The following is a 24,588-nucleotide window of genomic DNA, read 5'->3' as shown; positions in this document are numbered from 1 at the left end:
GCTGTAGAAGTAGCTCTTTTCATAGATGAATAGCTTTAAAAAGGAGGGGTTGTTGACTCGTACAGTGATCTTTGAGGCTATGGCGGTCTTTTCTCAACTAGAGCTTGCATCACATGAAAAGATTTTTCTGCGATACTCTGTTCTTATGGACTTTCAGATCCAGCGCCGATTGATCGGGTTTTTTTGACTAAAACCTTGCTTGGCTTATAAACTGTATAATAGGCCTGCAAAAACTTTGCTATTTATGCGGCCTTTAATTTAACAGAGTTGCTCCGACAAGTACCGATTTTTCCTGGTCGATAACAGTTTCTACAGAGAAACATTCAAATTAATTTTATCAAAAACCTTTTGTTAACTTTTCCCAAAGATTAAAGCTCTCGCAAACGGCCCTATGGTAAACATAATTCCATCGTCCCCGAACAATATGGCATTTTCTGATACAATCAACTGGCTGTGTAGGAAGGGTGCATTCACACCAGTTCTGCCAGAAAATGGTTCAGCACCGCATAAATTTTTGATAGAATGGCGATTATTAAAATAATAAAAAGGCAGACCTTGTGTGACTTTACGTTCCATATTTCAAACAAAGGCACAGAAATTTTACGGCTTTCAAACAGCTTGTAGTCGGGATGAAGACCTGCAATATGCACGCTCTGTGTCACTGATAACGCACTGGATAAAATATGGTATAGATTGAGGCCAGTTTTGTATGAGCAGTGCAGAGAGTATCATCAATGTTGTATCCTTCTGCACATAACATGAGGCCTGCGTTGTTTTAATGTGACGACAAAACAGCATTTTGAGTTATTCTAAACCAATGACGTCTAATAAATTGCATTAAGCACCACCGCATTTTTTAACCTAATTCTGCTGAAGCCACGGTGTCAACTCCTGCTATTTATGCATTTACATGAACAGACAGAATAAAGCCCAAGCTGAGGTAAATTGACAAAATGCGGTGTTTCACCGGTTACGTGTGACTATTTGCCAATTGTCACCCTACCATTGCTGCTCGGATTTTTCTCTCTAAGCTGCAGACTTTAATAATAATGTATGACTATATATGGCTAAAATAAATTTGTCATTTTCTTTTCGATCAATTATTTCCATACATCAAACATAACGAAGACATCGAAGCATCGCCACGTGATTGTAAAAGGTTTCACAAACTTACGCCTTTCGTGGCGGGATCTTTGTCAAGAGTTGCTATCCACTTTAATTTCAGTTAATACAAGCGGTATACATTGGCGATGCCTTGATTTTTTAATATCATAATAGAACCAACCCATGCGTATAGTGTTCATGTCATATACGAGGGAATGTTGCTCAATTTGGGTTGGGATAGAGTCGCCTTTGCGTGGGAAAAGGAATCTCATTGCGCATGCTTTGGAATGATGATCCGTCGCGGTTTTTGACCACTGAGGGCACTGATGTCTTTACCCCTGTGATCCACCTACATTGTACCTATCATCATCTCTGTATTGCACCTCGGAGCCCCCGTGAAAGCCCCCTGTAAGTGCAATGGTCACTTATGGAAGCATGAAAATTTCCGGTTTCCCTGGTGCGATTTCCGGAGCCGTGCGAGCTGATATGTCAGCCATATCGACCGTTTTCGGCAATTTTTGGCTATGTAGATGCATCTGTGCACGTGATATTGCTACTTTGAATAACTTATTTTGTCGGCTGGCTTTATTTATGCTTTCATTTTCCCAGTCCCACCTCGACTAAATGGCTGTCATACCTCGATTTTAAAACAGGCATGTGTTCAAACCCAGCCATGAAGAGGGAGATTTGTGCATCCTCAAGTTTTAACCTGACATAAAGCCGCAGCGAAAACTTGATTTGAACATGCACGCGTGATAATTGATCAAGGGACCGATAGTCGCAGTGAGACAGAACTTTAAGCTCAGATAATAATTCACTTGTTGGTCACTACTGTGTAAATTTGCATGTTGTTTAAACAAAACACCTTTGAAAAATTTCCTGACCACCTTGCCCCCCGTGTTACGTATAGATATGTGCATCGTATTAGTGGAAGACAACTGATCTTCAACCAACGTTAGACTATACGCAGATGGTCTCGGGCTTGAGCAACCCCGTATTACCCATCAAGGAGTCAGCTGTGACGTTAGATGCATTGAGGAGATTGCCAAGTTCATGACAAGTAACCTTGTTTTCACGTGCAATGACAGATTTCGTTTTTCAGTTGTCTGTGAGCATAGGATGTTTCAAACATTTGAAACATAGAATCCAGTGGTTGGAATCATTATCCATGTCTCTGCACGTTCCACAGATGGCACCAAGAGACAACAAATATGACTCTTCGATTACAATCTAAATGTATACGTAGCGTGCCCCAAAGAGAATGTACTCGGGACAGGGTGAAAGATTCTGATACGAGATTTCCAACGGTAAGCTTTGCAGTTGGAGCAGACATTGCACAAAACTGCTCCATTTAATTAAGATCTATATTTGAAATCAAATTTGGGTTAGTTGAGACGATTTGACTAGATATGATGAAATCAATGAACTGTGCTTTGCATCATGCATAATTGTGGTGTGTAAGACACGTAATTATCGAGTGGATACAGGAATAGCTCGGGCTGATTGTTTTTGTTTTCAAAACGTCAAAAAATCAGTGCCGAAACACGCATCTCTTTAATCAGTTGCCTAGAGTCTTTTCACATGTTTCATGGAACTAATGCTGCTGAGAAGGACTGAGTAGGAAAACGGCGTAAAACTAGGTATATTTGCAGATCTCAGACCCAGGAGAGAAACAAGTTTTCACCTGAGGTCAAGTGTCTTCGATCAAGAACTTCTCCATTTTTACCGCCGCACGGGAACTTTTGGCTATGAATGGTGAACGACGCGCATGCGTCATTCTGGCGTGCATTTCTGTACCCCGCATGTAGGAAGTTCGTACCTTGCTAAAGGTGCGTCGCCTGAGTATGGCTTCAGACAACTTTGTCATTTACTTTGTATTAGGATGAGACTGATAATAACATTTAATATTCATTTTAGTGCAGTTTTGAACAACTGGCCAACGAGAGTTAGTCACTAACTAACGAAACTTAATCTAATCCTTTCTTTGCAACATGATGCAACGTATTGTTGATATGATATGGTGTCATCTCTGGTGCTTCGTTTGGTGTCATGTATGGTGTTGCTCTGTTGGTAGAGCGGTGCATTTCAGATCAGGAAAATTAAAGAAGTCAAGCCCTGCTTCTAACCACAGAGTGAGTCAGTCTGTCAGCTATTGCATTTGGCAACTCATCCTGGCTTTCTCTTCAGTCGTGCTCATCCCCGTTTCTTTCTATCATAATGCTGATATAAATATAATTGAAATATTCTTCAGAACGGCATAAAACACCAATGAAATAAATAAGTGGATAAACATTACACTTGGTCACGGTCCTTTCAGGGTCATTATATTGATAACTTCACTCATGGCATCATAGCCTATGAGTACGAATATGGAATGCTGCAACAGAAACATCGTCCCACGTCTGACAAAGTAATACGCTATGTTGTGATTACCATGGTGATACGTATGTGTAGAGTGTATTACGTGGCCATTCTATGTACAGGTGCATTGTAATTTAAATCTGTAACTTCCTTGGCTTTGTAGAACAGGGCAACTTTCTATCTCGTGATTGTGGTAGCGGCTCGTGATCTATAGTCGATATACCTATGCGTCGAAACACATTCGTATACGAGCCGTCTACCAGGATGGACGTTCTAGGTCAATTATCGCAAGGCCAAGCCTCAAAACGGCATTTAACACAAACTACCAATGAACTAAGAAAGTACTTAAAGTACGAAAATAAGACGGAATCATGCAAAGAGAAGCAGTCAACAGTTTTCATTGATGTTGGATAGACGCTAGGTATGTTCTGGGCGAACGAGTGAAATCAGTATTCAAATCGTGTACCATGCTAGTATATACGTTGTCGACAATAACATATGTATCTCGGTTGCGCTTTGACTGCAACTGTTCATATACCCAGCGTGGCGATCTAATTCAACACGATGCATGTACAGCCCCTAGACCTACAATAACTGAAGCACATGTGGGAAAGTCGATCAGTAACTTGCCGATGGTCTCTGGTTTCCTTCACCCAAACATCAGATCGTCATGGTAGAACTGAAAACTTCATGACTATTGCGTTAAACAACAATGAAGTAAATAAATGTCTTATGTTTGCCCGATTTGCAACACATTTCACTCTAACAGATGCGTAGGTCCAAGTTGAGTGAAAGTTCAGAGTAAGTTTAGTGAAAGTCACACTCTTACTTTGTCATTTGTCGTATCGACTCCTGGAATTCTATAGGACGAATGAAAACAGAACAAACCTTAGTCCATACAAACACGTTCAACACGTTACGACTTGTCACCTTCAAAACGGTACGATTTGTCACGTTCAACACGGTACGATTCATCCCGTTCAACACGGTGAGATTTGTTACGTTCAACGCCGTACGATTTGTCGAGTTCGACACCGTACGATTTGTCGAATTCTACGAACTCTGTATGGAATAGCGTTTCTCTTGTATCCATTCATTGAGTCCATACAACAAATCGCATCGTACGAATGCGGTTTTGGAGATGAAAGAAACACCACATCAGGGACCTTATAAACTCATCCTGTATATAGGTACTATCTTACCCAAAGAGTATTCCTTAAATAAAGATTAATTTGATTAAGATTTTACGCCGTACTCAACAATATTTCACTTATACGACGAGGCCAGCTTTAAGGTGGGCGGAAATCGGACAGAGCCCGGAGAAACTCGCGACAGTCCGCAGGTTGTTGACAGACGCCGGAGAGGAAGCCAGCGTGAGCTGGACTTGAGCTCACAGCGACCGCATTTGGTGAGAGGTTACTGGGTCGATGCGCCACGCTGGCACGCCCAACGACTAGGCCACAAGCAGAGGCCCCGCCTCTATATAAGTAATGATTTTCTGAACAAATCTATGCCAAACTGACCACATCTCTATACATGCACTTTTTACACTGGTAAACCTTTGTTGATGTTCCAGTGGTCATTTTCAAATCAAATTAAGTCCAATTTTCGATTTTCCCCGGAAGTTTTTATCCAGAAGTAAGGTGACGGAATTACGAAGACGTTTCCAAGTTCCGTAAACATATATAGATACGTGTTTTCATCTATTACATTCAAGTAAATTACATAATTTCAAATTGACTCTTGCCTGCTTCGATCTAGTTTCCTCGTCGGTGAGGGTATGCTTCGAGTATTAACAAGAACGAAAAGGAATAAGTCACATACGGCCTCTCCATGCTCCATTCAGTGAGAGCTTAAGACAAGTAGGCCAGTTTTTGTCAGATGTTGATATCAAATAACGCAAATCCTTGTTCAAGATCCACATTTGCTAAATATACACTTTGTAATAGCATATCCCGAGCACCACTATTGTTCTATTTTTAATATGGTAATATGTAACCGAACTCCCGGCGCGTGCGCTGACGTCAGAACACGTGATTGTAACAGGTAACAGGTTACAACGTAACAGCTTGTGCCAGGGCTATCAGTACAAAGTGTGACAACTTTTTCTATGTTAGAAACAGGGTAACTAATAGACACGGAAAGAAATCCGAGTACAACAGCAAAAGAAGGGGAGTAGCTCGCACGGTTTACAAGTTATAATGAAGTACGCATGTGAATCATGTCACTTTGAAAGCTGTATCTTATATAGTAGAAGCAAACTTTCACTTTTCAGTTAAACACTGGAACTAAAACACCACGGTGATGTTTAGTGTTGAAAAATGTACGTTTGAAAACGACGGAGACTTTTCATCTCGCACAAACACTGGCTGAAAAAAAAACCCAACAAAATAACGTCTTTCTTGAAAGGAAAAATATCATCATTTTACAGAGGTTGAAAAGATGCCTGTTAAATGAAGTAAGGTATTAGTGTCAACATCTTAAATACCGTGGCATTAAGCGTCATGGAATATTAAAATACCGGTAATTAAAACTTCACGTATTCACGGATGGTTTGCAGATATTTTTCATATAATATCAGATTATAAGATGTTTTTACAAGTATAATGCGGAACATAATCTGATATAATTTAATGTTAAAGTGCTAGCACGCCAGGGAGTGTTAAATGTATACATAATCGATTTTGACTGGCTGATGTGACAGATAAGAAAGTCCAAGTTAAGCCTTGCGTAAGCTGAATTTTAGGTATGGTACATTTATTCAAGCGTGACCAAGATTTAACCGTAGGAAACCCTATCTCCACTGCCGGCCAATCAGCGTCGATTATGTATCCCAAAAATCATAAATGCTTTTCCTCATCCACCATTCACTGCAAAAATGTTGGTTTTAACATTCAGATGTAAAGTATAGCGCGGCGTATTTTGGTGTAATTTTAACCCAGCTGTGTTCACGGTTTGATAATGTACTATGTCATCATCCCTTTGTATTGGGTTAATGTGCTTTAATGTTAAATGTAATGACAATCCAGCATTATGAGTAATTCTGGACCAGCGATCTAATCTACTCTAATAAATTGCAATTAACATCACTGCATTTTTTTTACTTAATTTGGTGCTAGGCTGTGTGTAAATTGCGACTAATTGTGCATTTACATGAACAGTTAGAATAAAACTCTAACTGAGGTAAAACTGTTAATAGGCCGTATGTCATCGACCAGCTATCACACTGTCGTCGCTGCTCCAGTTTTACTGTCTATGCTGTATGTCTTAAATTATGTGGATAGATCGAAAAACTAAATCGATCCCTCCATCAAGCCTTCAAATCAATCAGTCTTCTACGAGGGAATAATTAGTGTTTTCCGCAATATTTTAATATTTCAGCATTATTTTATATAATCTTTCGTGTTGAATCTACTACATGCTGGAGCACTTCCTCAAGCAAACATTTCATACAAAGAAAAACGCTTAACAGTTTATTGTTTGCACACTTGAAGCATTCACTCTGTACCCTATGGATGAAAACTCTAAACGGCGCAGGACAAGTACTCACTGAGTGTATGTACACATTGGGCCTTGGATACGTCGTCCGATATAAGTCTGACTTCGGCGCGGTATCGGACGAGGGAATCACACTGTATCAGGCAGCTGTGGAAGTATATCAGCTCCCCCCACACTAAATATTTTCTCAACCCATCCTTTATGACGACTCTTATTCTGTTTGTCTCGTGGGGTTTGTCCAAATGGATTTTTCCCCTATTCTTTTCCCCCTATTAAATGACTATTATTAAGGCCAGCGATTCAAGAGCGCGTTCCTTTATCGCCTTCATGACAGTGCTTATACTCCCCGCCAAACCACACCTTTTCTATTGAGAACCATTCAACCTGTCGAGATGAAAGCTGTTTTCGACTATTTGCTATTTCCCCCCGTGTCCCATACCCCATTGTGGGGTCAGATAAAGCGGTTTGTGCTTGGCAGGGGTAAACGATGGGTGCTTTGCAAAGGCCATTGTCGCTCCATTGTGCTCGCTTATATCGTGCCATTCAAACTCGCCCGCGCCGTTGCTGGTTTGTTCCTAGAGCCGTTTGTTAGTTGACAAAGCTCACCACAAAAGCTCATGTACTTTTTATTGTGTTGTTGTTTGTCCTTCTTCTATAAAACCACACTCTCTTTTCAAACGAAAAAGCCGTTTTTAAGAAAAGTAAATAAAAGACCCTATACACAGTCGATTGGGTATTCCACGTCTCATCACAATAGCCCGACTGCACAATGCCACCCTTTGGGCGGGACTACAGCCTTTCTAAAAAAATCAAAGTGTTGGGAGTTTGTTTTATTGCCGGCTTATTGTTGCTGTTAACAGTTGCTTGTTTGCAATATTATGACAACAATGCACAAACGAACCAGCTGTTTCAAACGGTGTGTAAAACGAATAAGTGTCCTGAAATTGCGATGTGTTTTCACATGGAGGTTTATAACGACAACACCGCGAACGTATATATATGGTTTGGAAAATAAAAGAGGTATTCATCGCTGTAACGGGAAAAGGCATCAATCTATTCGGTGTTAATGATTATACAGTTTCCTTTCACCACAATTTTTTGTCGCCACGCATTCTGCGAATTGGGGAGTCAAAACGCACCGTCTGGTTGTTTTGTTCAAGGGGACAATGTCGTCAATGCCTATGTGTTTTGCAGGCAATGACAAGTGCGTCGTTGCAATAGGGGAAGATTCAACATGTTTCCGAGCTTTTCATTGATATTTTGCTATTCGTTCATTTTTGTGTACATAAGTTTGATAAAAGATTGTGTTGAAAAGCACTGACCGCTACTTCTGTCTTTATTTGATTGCCTCCTTTAACGTCTTCTTGATCATTATTTTGGTCGTTTTACCGCGGTCTATCCATGTAGCTGTTTGACCACGAGGTCGAATCGGATGTATCAGTAGCTCTGCTGACAAACAATGTCGAAGACACCAGACATAGTTTCCCATGCATCTATAATCACAGTACAGTATACATTAATTGACACCAGTTCGATCAAGGTTAGATGTTTTGGTTGTATAGGTTATAGCACTGCTTCTCAAACGCAATGTCGAACACACCAGACATGATCGCCACGCACTCAGTCATAGTACACTGATAAACTCCGCGGCATAGAGAACAAAACCAGCGTCGATAGTGTGATAGCTGGCAAAGGATCTCACGTAACCGATATCCAATCTGTTCATGTAACTGTTTTAAAAGTATCTCTATATAAAAGAAAGCATTAAGTGCACCAAGGCGTAAGCGGAAGTATGTAAAAAAAAGTGTAGTAATGTTTATTGTCATTTATCAGACGTCACTGGTCAGGAAATGCACAATATCCTGTTTTGTTATTATTACATTTAACAAAGAATCACATGAAAACAATGCAAAGGATCAACGCTTTATGGTCGATTAGTGATATACAGCTTTGGTGCTGCTTCACTAAAACGCCATGCCACAGACACCAGACCTGACACCCTCATGCACACTATCACAGCATGCGAACTCCGGATAGACCATTACTCGATTTATAATTTATGTTTCTTCCTGTCTAAAACGCCCTGCCGAAGACGACACATGACCTAATATACCCTCCCTCCCACTCCTTCTGCATAACCAGGCAGGAAAATTCGGTGATGTTAGTTGCAATTTATTAGACATCAGTTGTCCAAGAGCGATGCGCAAATGTCAGAAGACATTGTTTGGGTTCTTCATGATGAGATAATTCCATGGATAAATGTAGACGGCTAAACCCTATCTGTTAAAATTGATGACTGGTTGATTGATCTCAACGCAAGCTGATTCAATGATTTACTAACATGTGTAATATAGGAGACGTATCATGTGATCTCTACTGCTGATATGTTTAAATTATTGAACAAAGCCCAAAGTTCATTAGAAACCAACCAATGCACGCTAACGCTCTTGTAAGTCTGTACTCGCTGATTGACTGATTCATGTAGGTATCCATTCCCTGTAACAACGATACACTCTCTAGAGTGTGAATTGATTGGCTGTCTAACTGATTGACTGATTGATTGTTTACTTTTTTTGCTTGATTGACTGAATGAATGATGGATTTACTGTAGATGTAGTAAGCTACGAATTAAGCCTACTCGGAGTCCTTGAAATGGACGTCTCTTCAACAGTGGGCTATGCCACTGTACAGCGCCTTCAACTAAAGCATAGACACCTAAGCTTACTGTCTGAAGGGATTTGCTTAAACGAAGTCGGGCTGAGCGTAATGCCTTGACGAGTGCCCCCCATAGGTGTACAGTAGCGCTTTACTCTCCACTGTTCTTCGCAGAGCAAACAGAAACGTGTGTGGCCTCACTGGTCAGCCGTACTTGATAATCGCATTCCTTTCAGACACTGTCTGGCTATTTGTGGTCAGTCCATACACCTGGCCAGGAGCACTGACATGATCGCAAAATTTTAAAACTCCTCTTGTTTTCAGCCTCACATTCAGAAAGTTGCGGACTGCTTTAAATAAGGATCTGCGTCAACCAGAACGTCGCGGGCCCTCATTTCAATGTCGCAGTAATCTTCAGGACCACAACCGCACGTTTTTGTCCCAGCGACACGACGAAACAAAACATGATCTCTACTTGCCTACTATTTAAAAACCTGGGATTTGTGAAGACATTTGACAAAAACTACACAGTAGCCACACTTTTTGTCTCGGCCAGCGACTAGCGGGTACCAGGCTCCTCTTCAATGAAAGCCGTATCGCAACAGCTTTGTTTCGCCTTAAAATCGTTGAATTCCTTCGCGCTACGCGGCTTAAAACGAAAATAACAACCTGTACCTGATCCATGTGTGAGCAATGTGTTTGTTTGTTCGAGATGTTTAGCGTATAATCCTTTAACAAGAAGAACTTACAAACTCACGATGGTACAAAATGTTGGCTGATAATAGATAGATTATAGCCTGTATGATAACCAGTGACAAAGTCGTCAATTTACAACACGTCTTGTCATTTTAACAACGAAACTGTTTTTCCTGTATATATGCAGTGGTCATTAAAAGATGCTAAAAATATCTTTTAACATGAAAAACTATTTCTTTTTTGCTAAGGACTTTCAGACATTAAGTGTGTCTGTTTAAACTGGCTGAATTACCCCTTTTTCCACTTTAACTATGCTGTGAATACCTTAAGAAAAGAGATCACAAATGGATGTTATCATATGTCCCTTACATGTAGCACGCAATCGTTAAATATCAAGCAATATATAAGTAATCAAAGAAAGTCATAGAATCTTGTGGCCAGAGGTGATTTCGACAGTAAATAGATGTATACTTTCTTCTGCTGCGATAATTTTGATAGGTTTTAACTCCCTGCTGAAGAGAGTTTCACTTATATATGACGGAATGGGTTTATCATTGCAGTAAACCGGAAGCCAGGAGTAAACTACCGACCTTAGGCAGGCATATACCTAACTTAAAGCCGTATCAGATACACGGAGTGTTGGATTGGAAGACGCAGCCGGCAATTTTTGGTACATCATTAAATCCTGTCTCTCTCAGTAATGTTTGACTCGCTTTTTCAGTTTTACTTATCACTTCTGTCCTTCGTTTTACAGGCAGTCTTCGATAAAACTGTGAAAAGAACAAAACTATTGAATCAAGAAGGGTTTAACGTTACGTAACGGAATAATTTATATTTTTTTCATTCCGTACTTTTGTGTATAATGATTCAGAATAATAAACCATGAGTGAGTGAGTGAGTAAGTAAGTGAGTGAATGTTTGGGGTTTAACGTCGTACTTAACAATCTTTCAGACATATAACGACGAAGGAGTCTTTGGCGTGCATGTAATGTGCCTCCTTGTTGCAGGACGTATTTCCACCGCTCTTTTATCTAGTGCTGTTTCACTGAGACGACTTACCGAAGGCAAGTAAGCTACCCCGCCCGAGCCATTACACTGATGCGGGTTAACCAGTCGTTAGCCAGTCGTATCCCCTTAATGCTGAACACCAAGCGAGGAAGTTACAACTTCCTCTATTTTTAAGGTCTTAGGTGTGACCCGACTCGGGATTGACCCTGGATCTACCCTACCCCAAACGCTCTACCAACTTGCTATCGGGGCTGGTAATAAACCATGCAGGCTTCTGGAAAATGACGTGTGTATGGATGTCTTTATATAACTAATCGAAACTCACTTCATTCGTCACAAAATTATTGGGAGATTCGTGTTGAACGAGTGGTTAACATGCTCATTTTGCAATAGCTCGGAAGAGCATCAATGGATCTGATGGCGAGGTGCTGGTTCACTGTGTCTATCGGGCCCTTGATGAAATGAGGTTCTATTCTCCCTAGCTGTTTTTACCACGGTTTAAAGTCTCAAGGTTTGTAAGGTACATGACGAAGGTCGGTGGTTTACGCCGGGCACTCCGGTTCGCTCCAACCATTACCCTGATCACCGTCATATGTGTGTAAAGTTCTTGAGCACGGCGTTAAATATCAATCTATAAAATACTCCAAGAAAAACTTTTTCCTTCTGATTAAAATTTTAAACCATCAAAGTCTACTGTGGCCAGTTGTGATCCAGGAGATATCAGTAAAGTCACATCCGTATTCGTTTCAATTTCCATTTGACGAATGCGTTCACAAATCTATATGTGCTGTATACAAAGTTTTAATGATGAAATGTAGCAGTCTGTGTGTGTTAAGTGGCAAAAATCTCGTATGACGTCACTGGTCCTAATATGGTCAGAAAAGGTCACCGTAGAATCCAAGCTTTCTCGTGCATTTTACTAGGTTGAAAAAATTCCCAAAAAATAAACCGAACTGCTTTGGACAGTTCTTAATGGTCTTTTATCTGACATATACATGTTAGTCTTTGTTTTTTTGCATTTAGTCTTTCGCCTTGGTGTAAATGGGCGGTCGACAGAGCTATTTTTGAGGATATTACATGAAGTTCTGTGGAAATAACAAGTCTTCCATGCATGCACCATTAAGTATGACGTACACCTTGAGCTCACAGTCCGAGTGAAACTCTGGCGAATCTCTCGTGGACAAGTTCGTCAGTTACTTGCCAAATGCTGGTGGTACACGCCGGTTCCCTCAACGTATATAAAACTTACCTCCCTGCAATAAGTAATGAAATGAAACAATTTTCAAATTTACTCCTGTTCATTACCGATTTATTAGGATTTATTTTTTATTTTTTTATTTGATTGGCGTTTCACGCCGAACTCAAGAATATTTTGCCTGTACGACGGCGGTCAGCATTATTGTACATGGGAGGAAACCCGGCAGAACCCGGGGGAAACTCACGACCATCCAATTTATTAGGAGTACAATAGAGCGACAAGAGAACATAAATGTGTGCCTGGCTGTATATGTACATCTAGTCATTTAATTCACAGGGTTCAATACGACGGCAAACTATGTGAACAGAACAGAGTGAATTGTGTACTGTGTATTATTATTCATGAATATTTCAAGACCATTTTCCCAGTGCAGTACCACTGATATTCATGTCAACAAAAGCAATGCTTTTACACGCATATTACTTTTCATACCATATATTGTTCTCCCAACTCTCGCCATACAAGTGAAATGTTTTATCTTCCCCTAGCAGAAGCTCTTAAGCCTGTATATCTTATTTAAAGCTTCGATACTCATGTGACATGTGAACAGGGTTAGAAACGTGCCCTTATCATTATCTATACGTCAATGCACCTGGACATAATTCATTTAGGTTGTGACCATATTACACGCACTTTTTTGAACATTTACACCTGCCACGTGAAAGCCCTTCATCAGCAAATCTGATGTAGCTGATAATATGCAGCACGTTCATTACTGACCGACAAGTTTTATCGACCTTTGTGCAAAAACAGCTTCAAAAATACCCCGCGAAATCAACACTAAAGATACCTATTTGTACGGTGGCAATATGGACCAGTGTTCAGAGGTGCTTTCCTTGCATTTGCTAGTACATGCGAGGTGCGGGTTCAAACCTGGCTCTGGACTGGGAATTTGCAGATTTTTTCCGCTTTCGCTGCCTGTAGGGTCTTGGCGAATTACGCTCGTATAAGTCGTGTGTTTCAATCAATATTGTGTGCAAATTTATACGTCACATTACATAAATTACAAAATGAGGCATACGAATAGAACTCCTTAAACCACTGTACCTTTGAAAATGCTTTGTTGATTTGAAACACTTTTTATCTATGTGGTAATTGTATACATGTAAATATGTAAGAGGTGCTAGTCATGCATGAATTTAGACTATAATGCTTTGTTGTATTTATAATGCTTTGTTGTAGTTGTATTTATAATGCTTTGTTGTATTTATAATGCTTTGCTCTATTTATAATGCTTTGCTCTATTTATAATGCTTTGTTGTATTTATAATGCTTTGTTTTATAATGCTTTGTTGTATTTATCCGTCAACATTATGGTGTGGGGAAACCAAGCTAAGCCCCAGGGAAAAACCCTGACCATCCACAGGTTTCATTCACCTGCAGGAACAAATGGCTCAAATATTATGGCTTTACCTCAACAAGACACGTAGTATTTCAGCTTTATCGCGGAGTCTCTGAAGATTTTAAACAATAGATGTGAATACCTGTATGTACATAAAGCTAAAATATATATTTACACCGCAAATTTTGCTTACATTTACTTGCATATCCTGAAAACTGCCTACATTTAATTTCTAGAAACCATTATACAATGTAGCCTCTTTCTTGGAAGTAAGGTCGAATCAGAGTTCGCCAATATATAGGTCGTCACAGCGTTATCTCTGTGTTTTTATCGTTTGTTGGGATAACAACGCCAGCTGTGATTTTTTTTTTTTTTTTTTTTGATTGGTGTTTTACGCCGTACTCAAGAATATTTCACTTATACGACGGCGGCCAGCATTATGGTTGGTGGAAACCGGTCAGAACCCGTGGGAAACCCACGACCATCCGCAGGTAGCTGACAGACCTTCCCACATACGGCCGGAGAGAAAGCCAGCATGAGCTGGACTTGAACTCACGGCGACCGCATTGGTGAGACGCCAGATGTGTAACCAGCGAATATCGTCTACTACCCCATATATACACATATGCCCAGAGCGTTGCAAAAATCGAACACTTTTATATCCTTTTATAATATGCCTTAATGTATGAGGCAATATCGATTTCCTTGAACATTCCCTTGAAAAACTGATGGATTGATTATCGGATTATCGGATTAACAGAAGATTATTACATGACACTTTCCACAAGGGTTAATATGATTATAAGTACTTCTCTGTATTTTTATGAACATATATTGCATTTTCATGAACTTATGTTGTATATCCCACATTAATGCACGAATAATATAACATAACGGAATTGCGTATATGAATTTCACTACATATGGCATGCAATGCAGGAATTCTTTGGAAACTATACCCTGACACCGAAAAGTTTTATTTTCATGTACCAGGTATATTATCTCTGGGCGTTACTACTAGGGACATACCACTTAAAAGGACGTGCCTGAGTCAGTGAAGTCGCGGGTTCGAATCCAATCCTCGTTGGTTAGGCTGCGGCCGGACATTTTTATGTCAGGTATTTATGTCACCTTTACACATCGTGCTGTGATTTTCTTCATGATCAATTAGGTTTCCACAACCTATAAACTGGATCGACGTCGTATGTAATATTTTTAAAATTGCCTCATAAAACTCATGCACAAGCAATCAAATTATAATTTGGTAAATAAATATATTGAAAATAATAATATTTTCAAATCTTCATTCAGAAAGTTTTGTGTATTCCTTAGCCCACTGGTTCATTAAACTTAAGTTGTGGATTTCTTGATAAACAGCCTATACTTGCACTTGCTGCATATTTGAAATGTATACTCCTGCAGGGTGGTATATGCATACAAACCATGTACATTTAATTGAGTGAGTGCTTTGGGTTTAACATCGCGTACTCAACAATTTTTCAGTCATATGACGACCACATTTAATTGAAAATTAACACTTGTTTAGGGATTTCCATTTTAAAATCTGTGTATAGGCTGAATCAGAACAACTGGGTTCACTACGTCCTCAAGGTAGTCCTGCTTAAGGAAAAAAAATCACCAAATACAAAAAAAAGAACAAGAATAAAAGTAAAATGATGTGCTGAATGCAAGTAAAATGATATGCTGAATACAAGTAAAATGACATGTTGAATGCAAGTAAAACGATATGATGAATACAAGTAAAATGACATGCTGAATACAAGTAAAATGACATGCTGAATGCAAGTAAAACGATATGATGAATACAAGTAAAATGATATGCTGAATACAAGTAAAATGACATGCTGAATGCAAGTAAAACGATATGATGAATACAAGTAAAATGACATGCTGAATGCAAGTAAAATGATATGTTGAATACAAATAAAATGATATATGCTTAATGGTATTAAATGAAGGCTGTTACACTCTAAAAACTTTTGCTAAATTTACAGAATGCTGTGAGTTTTGTTTTTTTTTGAGCGATGGCAGAATACATTTTGTTACTGGCACATACTATATTACTAGAAGGTTACATATGATTTGTTCTACTATATTCCTAAAGAATATGTTTTTTCTTGTAAGAGAACGTGTATTACTTTGAGAGGGCATCATTAATGCCATGTTTAGCACTAACGTAATCTATTCTATAGTATCACTCAAATAACATATATTTTATGTTGTGAAATGTAACCGATTAGTGTTTGGAGTGCATGTGTAGATATGACATCCGAGGTTGTGTCATGGTGACATATCGAACGCATGGGGTAGTATACTTGTACCAGTGGGTATACAACGCAAATATATATAGAGCTTTACTGACATTCATACATTGTCTCTCCTTCAGCAACACCATGGCTCTTTTTGGCTTGTTTGTCTGCGTTTGCCAACGTATTTACCAGTATTAACCAGTAAAGCGCCAGTCAATGGAGAGACAATATCTGTTCGAGCAAAATATAATATAGTAAGATAATTTATGCAGAAAAAGATAGGTAATACACGGAAACCTACATCTGTATATGTAAGCTTGTTAAACAGTATATTGAATGAGATTTAAGCCTGTAAATAGGCTCAAGACAAATCGCCAAAGGAATTAAGAGATGTAATAAGTATTTAAACAAACATTGATTATAAGATTTACACACACACACAAAAGAAAGTAGTTACGTATTGTAAGCCACGGAAACAATAGAGAGTATATAGTATACTCAAAGAATTGATCTGTTGATTTTAACGGAAAGTCTGTTGTCTGAATGATGCTAGAATGTATTCTCTTATTCTAACATAATGTTCTGTCATATTCAACATAATATTTTGTTTAACAGAATCTTTATGCTGTTTAATAGAATACGTGTGTTATATTTAACAGAACATTGTGCTCCAATAGGAGAATACATTCTTGCATCAATTAGACAACATATTTTCTGTTTAAATTAACAGATTATTTTTTGAGTGTACAGTGGGGATGGCGTATGTTTATGCAGGGGCTCATTTGAGATAGCTATATGAGGGTTGTGTATATAGAAACACGGTGCAGACTATATCAGAAACAAAAGTTTGTATGAATATGTGGGTACACCTATGGACATCTGTATGTTGCAATCAAAGCCTGTAACCATAATTTTAGAGAAAATGATAATATGGTATTGGCCGTTGTGTCTAACTTCGAATTTTTACTCCTGATGTAACTACGCCCCCCTGCTTCCTATATAGGCCTATATATACAAGTATCCATTTTCTCCATAGAAAACGGTATATTTTTTGTAAATGAGTTATTTAGCAACAGTGCTGTTTTAATCCGGTATAAATGGATGTATATGTACAAGGAAAGAGGCGTTCTCTAGGTGATTATCAGCTTTCCATCCTTCCTTTCCCCTATCCCTGATAGCCTTCAAAATGAGACTGAAAAGAGAAGCTCGCTTGTATGTGATGAAGGCTTCCCATGTGTAAACGGTGTATAGAGCTCTCAAAGCCCTATACCATGGCACAAGTAAACCTCACAATATCGAATGTAACAAGTATCTATATATGAGAACCCTATAGCTCCACCCGTGCATAAAACAATGAGAGTCGCATTCAGAGTTAAAATATCGTTGAAAACAGCCATATAGACCAGTCATATTATCAAATAAATTTTATATAAAGTAAGCATTTGTTAGCTGCTGAATACTTTGATTTTGAATATCTCCCCCAAAAAGGGCATGCGTATGACTGAATGTTTATTAAGCTATATCAGAATCTGCACATCCACACTCTGTTTACAGAATAATAAATGCTGGCCGCCGTCGTATATAAGTGAAATATTCTTGAGTGCGTATATAGAAATACTAAACACGGATGCCGTTTAGTGGTTTTCTCACAATATAAAGGGGAGTTAGGAGAATTTAGGATCTCAGCCTATGCATACATCGGGTAACGCCTCAGTGTGGAACCCAACCCACTGTGATATATACAGTATTTCGTATTCTATGCAAACAAGAACCTCGTCTACCTCACTGACCTGGTATATAAAATGTTTGCAATTAAGGAATTACGTGGTGTGGTTGATAAGAAGGGCTTCTGTGTATTCCACTTATTTCTTTCATCTCGTGATCGAACTCACAGCAGAGCAAACAAATACATTTATACACTTGAAAATAAATAAACAAATATATTTCAAGCAGTCGAGTCCAGTATATCATCCCACTGTACTACACCTTCCGTGCTTGGGTTGTTCAGAAGTTCGTTTATTTGAATAGGATTTCACGCCTATGAGTATTGTAGAGTGTTGTAAAATAGCGCTCCTATTTCTCTGCTGCATGGAGGAAAATGAATAGTTCGTGACGTTTAAGAAAACGCGGGGGAAACCACTCAAGAACAGTATATCCCCATCCCTCGTTCCTTAATTGGGTATACATTTCAGCGATCTGACGACAATCATAAAGAATTATACAGGATGCACTGTCAAGTGACGGAGCCGAGATTCGAATCTTCAATTCCCATACAGATGTCACGAGTTTGTATTTCGTCGTAACAAGCAATGTATTTGATTTTCTTCAACCTGCAAACACCACGCATTAATGCTAGTTTAAAGTGTAGCCAAGCTATACATAATAAGCTTTATTTACACCTTTCGAGATTTATATTGAGGATGCTAATCTGCACCTGTGTATACCGCTATACAGCTAATAAATCTTCCCCGCCAAAACAGTCAATCGATCAACTAATGAGTCTTTCAGGTGGCATAACTGATCTTTCGGTATAGACCCGGAACACAAATGTACCTCTCAAAAATTACCCTATCCACCATTGTAACTTGGAATTACAAAACTTGAAAAATGGAAATAGTTTTGTAACCACGAATATTAGTATCCTGTACACGTGCCTATATAGTTTGGCACATATATAGGATGCCACGTCATGGACGTATTTGTTTCATGAGTCAAACATATATCGAAATTAGCGCGAAACCAGATGCATGTGTTGTTATGCAAATGAGATGGGGTTATATACTGAGGTGGTTTGGTATCACGGATATACACATGACTCAACGGAATTTTGCTCTATCTCCGTCTAAAATTTGGAGAAATGTCGCCTGACATGGTGAGAGCGTCATCTATGCTCAACTTTATACACTGACCATCGTATCCCCAAACTGCGCTGACACTCCAGTGTATAATACTGAATAACTCGGTGAAATAACCGAATAAACTACATTTATTCACGGACTGCATGCGCTCCTTTAACAACGAAAGTTTTTCCTTTTTCCTTTATATAGAAGCAAATAAAGAACATACTTGTCATTTTACAAACGACTTAAATGCAGTAAGATTAATATAAAAATAACAAAGATTATTTTTTCCGCTTGTTCTCCCAATCAGACATATTTTCTTTTATTTCATTTTAGGATGACATTCAACTTTTGGTCGTATATACGTAGCTCTCCCGTTTCACTCGGCATAACCTTATATAGTATGCAGAAGTACTCACAAGGCATACACATGAGCATACAGGTAAGAGACGTGTATAGATGACCCCAACGATATGTTGGGCTAGTATTGAAATATTTCACAATTTTCAGTCATGGTATATACATCAATGTAAATTCTAATCCCAAAATATAAAAAACACAACAAAGAAATCCAAAAAACAAAAAAAATATTTAATAACGTCATAATTACTTGAAGGTTATACTCACTTCTAACCACAACGTGTAAAAAAATGGCGTGAAAATGCAACAATGTCCCATTGGTCAAGTGCAAAATTGACTGCGCTGGGATTCGATCCCAAACTGGTTGGATTATAAGAGAGAATCTGATCAATCCAGAATACATGAAACTGCCAATAAGCAAACTATTAAAATAACATCCAGAGTACAAAAACTGTCGAACACCTTGGGTGTATCAAATTCAACAAATTTAATGTTATACATAGTGTCCAACTCCTCGGCGTAGTTATAGCTATTTTCACGGGCACGCTATTAAAAGACAAGTTTAGAAGCAACTCTAAAACTAACCTAATACAGTGCTTAGGCCTAATTGACGTAAAGTCATCCATGTATCACTTTAATGGTGTCATCATTTTTTCTCTTTAAGAAGTAAACAGAAGCTTTGTAGAAACTATCAACCGATTAGCCTAAACTGTGTTTAATTATGCACTTGAATAAAGAAAAAAGGCAACAGAATTAACGCGGAAATATGTCACATCCAATAATAACATTAAACATTTAAAGATAGTCACTATGCGCTGAGCCGGGCGTTTTAATCTCCGAACTCCTCACATCGACAATTGTAAAGCTATACAGCACTTGAGAAAGCACTTGTCATTCACTAAATCGAATAGATAACAACCGCATATACACATATACAATTTCTTGCGACTTTTAAATTTCCTGATATATACATCTCCCCAGTCATTATGCAAGTTTTGTTCACGGAGATATAATGGTTTAAATACTGTCATTTTTTAAAACTGTATTTCCGACGTACGTACAAAAACAAACAGCATACAATGAACTCGAAAGCACAATTCCTTATTTGTTAATCTCCTTTGCAAAATGTTGAAATAAATGTTACCAGATAAAGATTTTGCGGCGAAGTAAATTATGTGTAAGCTAAATAACAATTAAATATAGTCATGATCACTGACACAATTTGTGACAGCTGTCAATACAATAAAAAACAATTACTAACACAACACAATAATCATAAAAATGCTGCTTCTTTTGTGAAATTCAAAATCAGCGTTGTTTCGCAGCTACTATAACGTGTTCACTACTATTATCTTTGTTCATTCTGTTTTGAAACAAGAATGGTTTGTATTTTAATTAAACAAATTAGTGAGCTTTCCAGTCTTCTGAGATCATAGTTTTGTACTATACCCAATAGTACCGCAGTGTACAACTTCGTTGGCCATGAGGTACTGCCTCAATATGCATGGTCAGTATATACATGTATGGTACGACGAGAAATGTACGCGAGTCCTATACGGTCGTACCGTTATGAATTCTGTGCCCTTGAGATACAGATTACGCACACACCCACCCTATTCGAGATTATACGGTACTAGAAATGATCATGTTAATTTTTGAAGACATTGAGCACTATGACGCATGCAAGACTCACTGCGACCGCCAGACAGAGGGCAAAAGTTCTCATGTTACGGTATTCTGGTGCTCATAGTCCGGGGCATGCGTGAAACCCTGACAGGCGGGAGCGTCGTCGATGATGTCCCGTGATCCCACTGGCCCGTCCACGTCATCGGTGAAGGTGTTGTTGTAGCACTACTATAGGCGTCGGTTTGTAAATGTCAATAAAATTCTACCAAGCAACGGAATAACAAGGAGTTGAAACAAAAAGAACAATTAAAACACTAACATAAGCGGCAGACACTCCAAGAAATTCTTCACCAACGTTGTAAGTATAGTATAAGCAAGTCTTTTGTTTTTCATAGAAAATTGACAAAATCGCAATCACCTTCAAATTCAGATGGGAAATGTGCGGACATGATTCTAAAACACAACGTCCAAGTAATAGATACATCCATGTGATGGCGACTTCGATGGTTAAAACGAAGTGCCAGGGATGAAGCACGGTAGAGAAGGAACGAGTCCGTATAAAGTCACCCGCCGTTTTCACCACAATTGTCACCCTATATAACAGTATGTACGAGGCATCAACAACGATGTCCTGTCGGTGATGGGCCTATATATATTTGTAGATAGATAGATGGATATATATATAAATTTATGTACACACAATTTTAAATTAAAAGTTTTTGTTTATAGTACAGAATGCCTGTAATGGTCCTCAGGTTTGACTAAGACATAAGCTACCGGCCTGTGGAGGTCCTGTGAGGGCATATACGCCGGAGGGCAACAGGGCACCAGGTACTGTCCAGGTAATCCACTATGAGAGTGCGCGGCCGGGGGGAACGCACCCAGCCCACTGTGCGCCGAGGCAGCGTACGGAGAATAAAGGGCACTAGCCATATCCGGTGCCCTTAAGGAGAGGGATGAGGAGTCCAATTTACTGGCTGAATCTAAATGTCCGTAGAGCGAGTGACTAGACACAGGCGGGAGAAACGCTCTAGCCTTCTCCGCTAGGCTCATCCCGTTAAGATTGCTGAGAACGCTGTCCGACTGAGAAGTGGGGATTCCGAATCCCGGCGGTAGTCCACCTAGTGTCGCGTTCATACCAGGGATCACAGGTATAGGGAACGCATATTTGTCTTTTTTCAGTAAAGACTTGGGTTTCCTCCTTGGTCGGTACTTGTAGTCAGGGTGTTCTTTCATGTGCAACGCCCTCAGTCGTTTCGCTTCGTCGATGAATGGTCTTTTTTCCTCCTCGGTCAGAAGTTTCCATTCCGCACCTAGCCTCTTACTGATTTCTGAATTGTGCATTTTCGGATTGTCTTGAGCCATTTTTCGCCTTTGGCCTCTTGACCACACCATGAATGCGTTCATGGGCCGCTTCACGTGCTCGGCTTGCGCCTTAGTCATTTTCGAGTCCGTATTCGTCGTAAGACTTTCGGCAGCCGAAAAAGATCCGAAGTGTTGCATCTTTGCTTGGATTCCAGGTATACACTTGTGGTTGTTGAGCTAAGTTCCGACTGCACTACGGCGTAAAGGTAAGCCGGTGTGTGCAGATATATGTGTGACAATCCACGCTATAAAACCATTCGGGTCGACGTTGGGTCGAGTGAGTGAGGATATGTCACCGGTCTATTCTAGGAGGTAAACACAGCCTGTACAGTTGTGTGGGAATAGCTCTCAGAAGGTAACACTTCGCTGGTCCCTGAATAGAATGTGAAACAGCATCTGATCCTGTAGTCTTTATCACGCCGTCAAAGTTATTCCTTTAACATCACAGTCGGTTCACACTGATTTGTAAAGAAAGGGGAGGTGCTCCCTTTTTACCCATACTTGAATACTAACACGACACAGGCTATTGTACTCCAGTCAGTAAATGATGTAATTCAACTCGGATAAGGGCCAATGAGAGCTCGAAATGTGACAAGAGATCGATCGATGAAGTGTCCGCCTCGCTGATTGGTCCTCCATTCATACACCGCTGACGCCGTCCACTGGCTACAGCTGTGTGTCAATCATTCACGGCTCCGCCTCGTTTCCCCAAACACCCCTGAAGCCAGAGGCCTATGCAATACACAACTTCCCTGCTTCAGTCTTATGTTTAACTGTTGTCTGACAACGTATAGCTCCGAGCGATTGGTAACCACACCATAAGGAACACAACGTACAAGCCTGCAATAAACTGTAAGCCGTTGATTCGTGAGTTTTAACCCGTTGGGTAAAGATTATTGGTAGCTAAATATGGGCTTTTCTTACTTTGCAGGTGTATCAATGTTAACATGTATTCTTGCAGAAGAGATACGTGCCAAATGAATTGTAAGCAGCATTTATAGCTTACCGTTATCGACAAGGATTCCAAACCCGCTGAAAAAAATCGCATACCGTTCCGGCATTTCAGATCGCAGTACAAACTGCCCTCGAAAGGTAGACTCTTAGGATCAGAAAGTCTTGTTTACTTTTTAAGTTTCATTGTTGTTTTGTTGTTGTTGTTTAGTTTTATTTTTTTTATTTTTTTATTTTTTGCGAATCATGCACCGGTCAGTGGACTCACACTCTAAGTTGTTCTGGCCGATTAGCACAAATCGTCTTTTAATTTGTCCGCAAATTTCCTAGGCAGCTATTACTTACAGTCTTGATTCACACACTATAGAATAATCCTTCCAGCGATATCCAGCGATAATCTTAATTAGAGGAAAAATAGATTCCCTGCATCACTATGGATACGCTGTGCTTAGTGAGGTTATTTGAATGACAAAAAAACAACTTTCATTTTTTCATTTTTGCAGCTGTAGTGTTCCTGATAAAATTGTTCAGCATTGTAGCGTTCGATCTATTTACATACGGAGTCAGAGAGAGACTCTTGTTCAATGCTATACGTGTACTTACAAGCATGGCCAGGCATAAACAGGTATAATAATACGTGCGTAGTGAGTTCCACAAGATTTTGACTTTGAAATTCAAAACAATGGATATATTACGACAGAAGAAGAGTATCGTGACAGCTTTGCCTTAATACCACACTTATTATGGAAATCCAGTTTTAACATAAAACCCTAAACCAACCTTCAGGTTTAATTTCAAATTTTGACTCAAGTTAAACTGGATTTCTAGAATGGACAAATGAAAACTGTCAAATTGCCTCTTTGCCAGTATGCATGTTGTAAATGGTTTGGTTTATATATATATATATATATATATATATATATATATATATATATATATATATATATATATATATATATATATATATATATATATATATATATATATTCCATTGTGTGGATGGACACATGATGTGAAGACGTGGGTTTTACTCACTTTGTACATACCTATACACCTGTGCCCTGATAAGCTCTGAAAATTTATTTCACTTTGCGCATACATATATCTATACATCTGTTCTCTGACCAGCCCTTTGTAGTTGAGTGTCTTGTGGTTAAAAAGTTATTCACTCTGAACATATCTATACATCTGTGGCCTGCCGACACCTTTATATTTGAGTCTGTGTGGGTTAAAAGTTATTCACTTTGTACATAT

The 24,588-nt window shown here is 39.1% G+C and overlaps 1 protein-coding gene across 1 annotated transcript; it reads right to left on the bottom strand.

Annotated features, from left to right (window-relative positions):
- Positions 1-19,326: 19,326 nt before the first annotated feature.
- Positions 19,327-22,785, bottom strand: LOC135479127 (transcription factor Sox-14-like). The gene has a single exon (XM_064758877.1). It carries the CDS (start codon positions 22,519-22,521, stop codon positions 21,742-21,744), a length of 780 nt encoding a protein of 259 aa, XP_064614947.1. The 5' UTR covers positions 22,522-22,785; the 3' UTR covers positions 19,327-21,741.
- Positions 22,786-24,588: the final 1,803 nt, after the last annotated feature.

The sequence above is a fragment of the Liolophura sinensis genome, chromosome 12 (genome assembly GCF_032854445.1).
Source record: "Liolophura sinensis isolate JHLJ2023 chromosome 12, CUHK_Ljap_v2, whole genome shotgun sequence".
Lineage (NCBI taxonomy): Eukaryota > Metazoa > Mollusca > Polyplacophora > Chitonida > Chitonidae > Liolophura > Liolophura sinensis.
The sequence above is the reverse complement of the archived record's forward strand: the minus strand, read 5'-3'. Positions and strand labels throughout refer to the sequence as shown.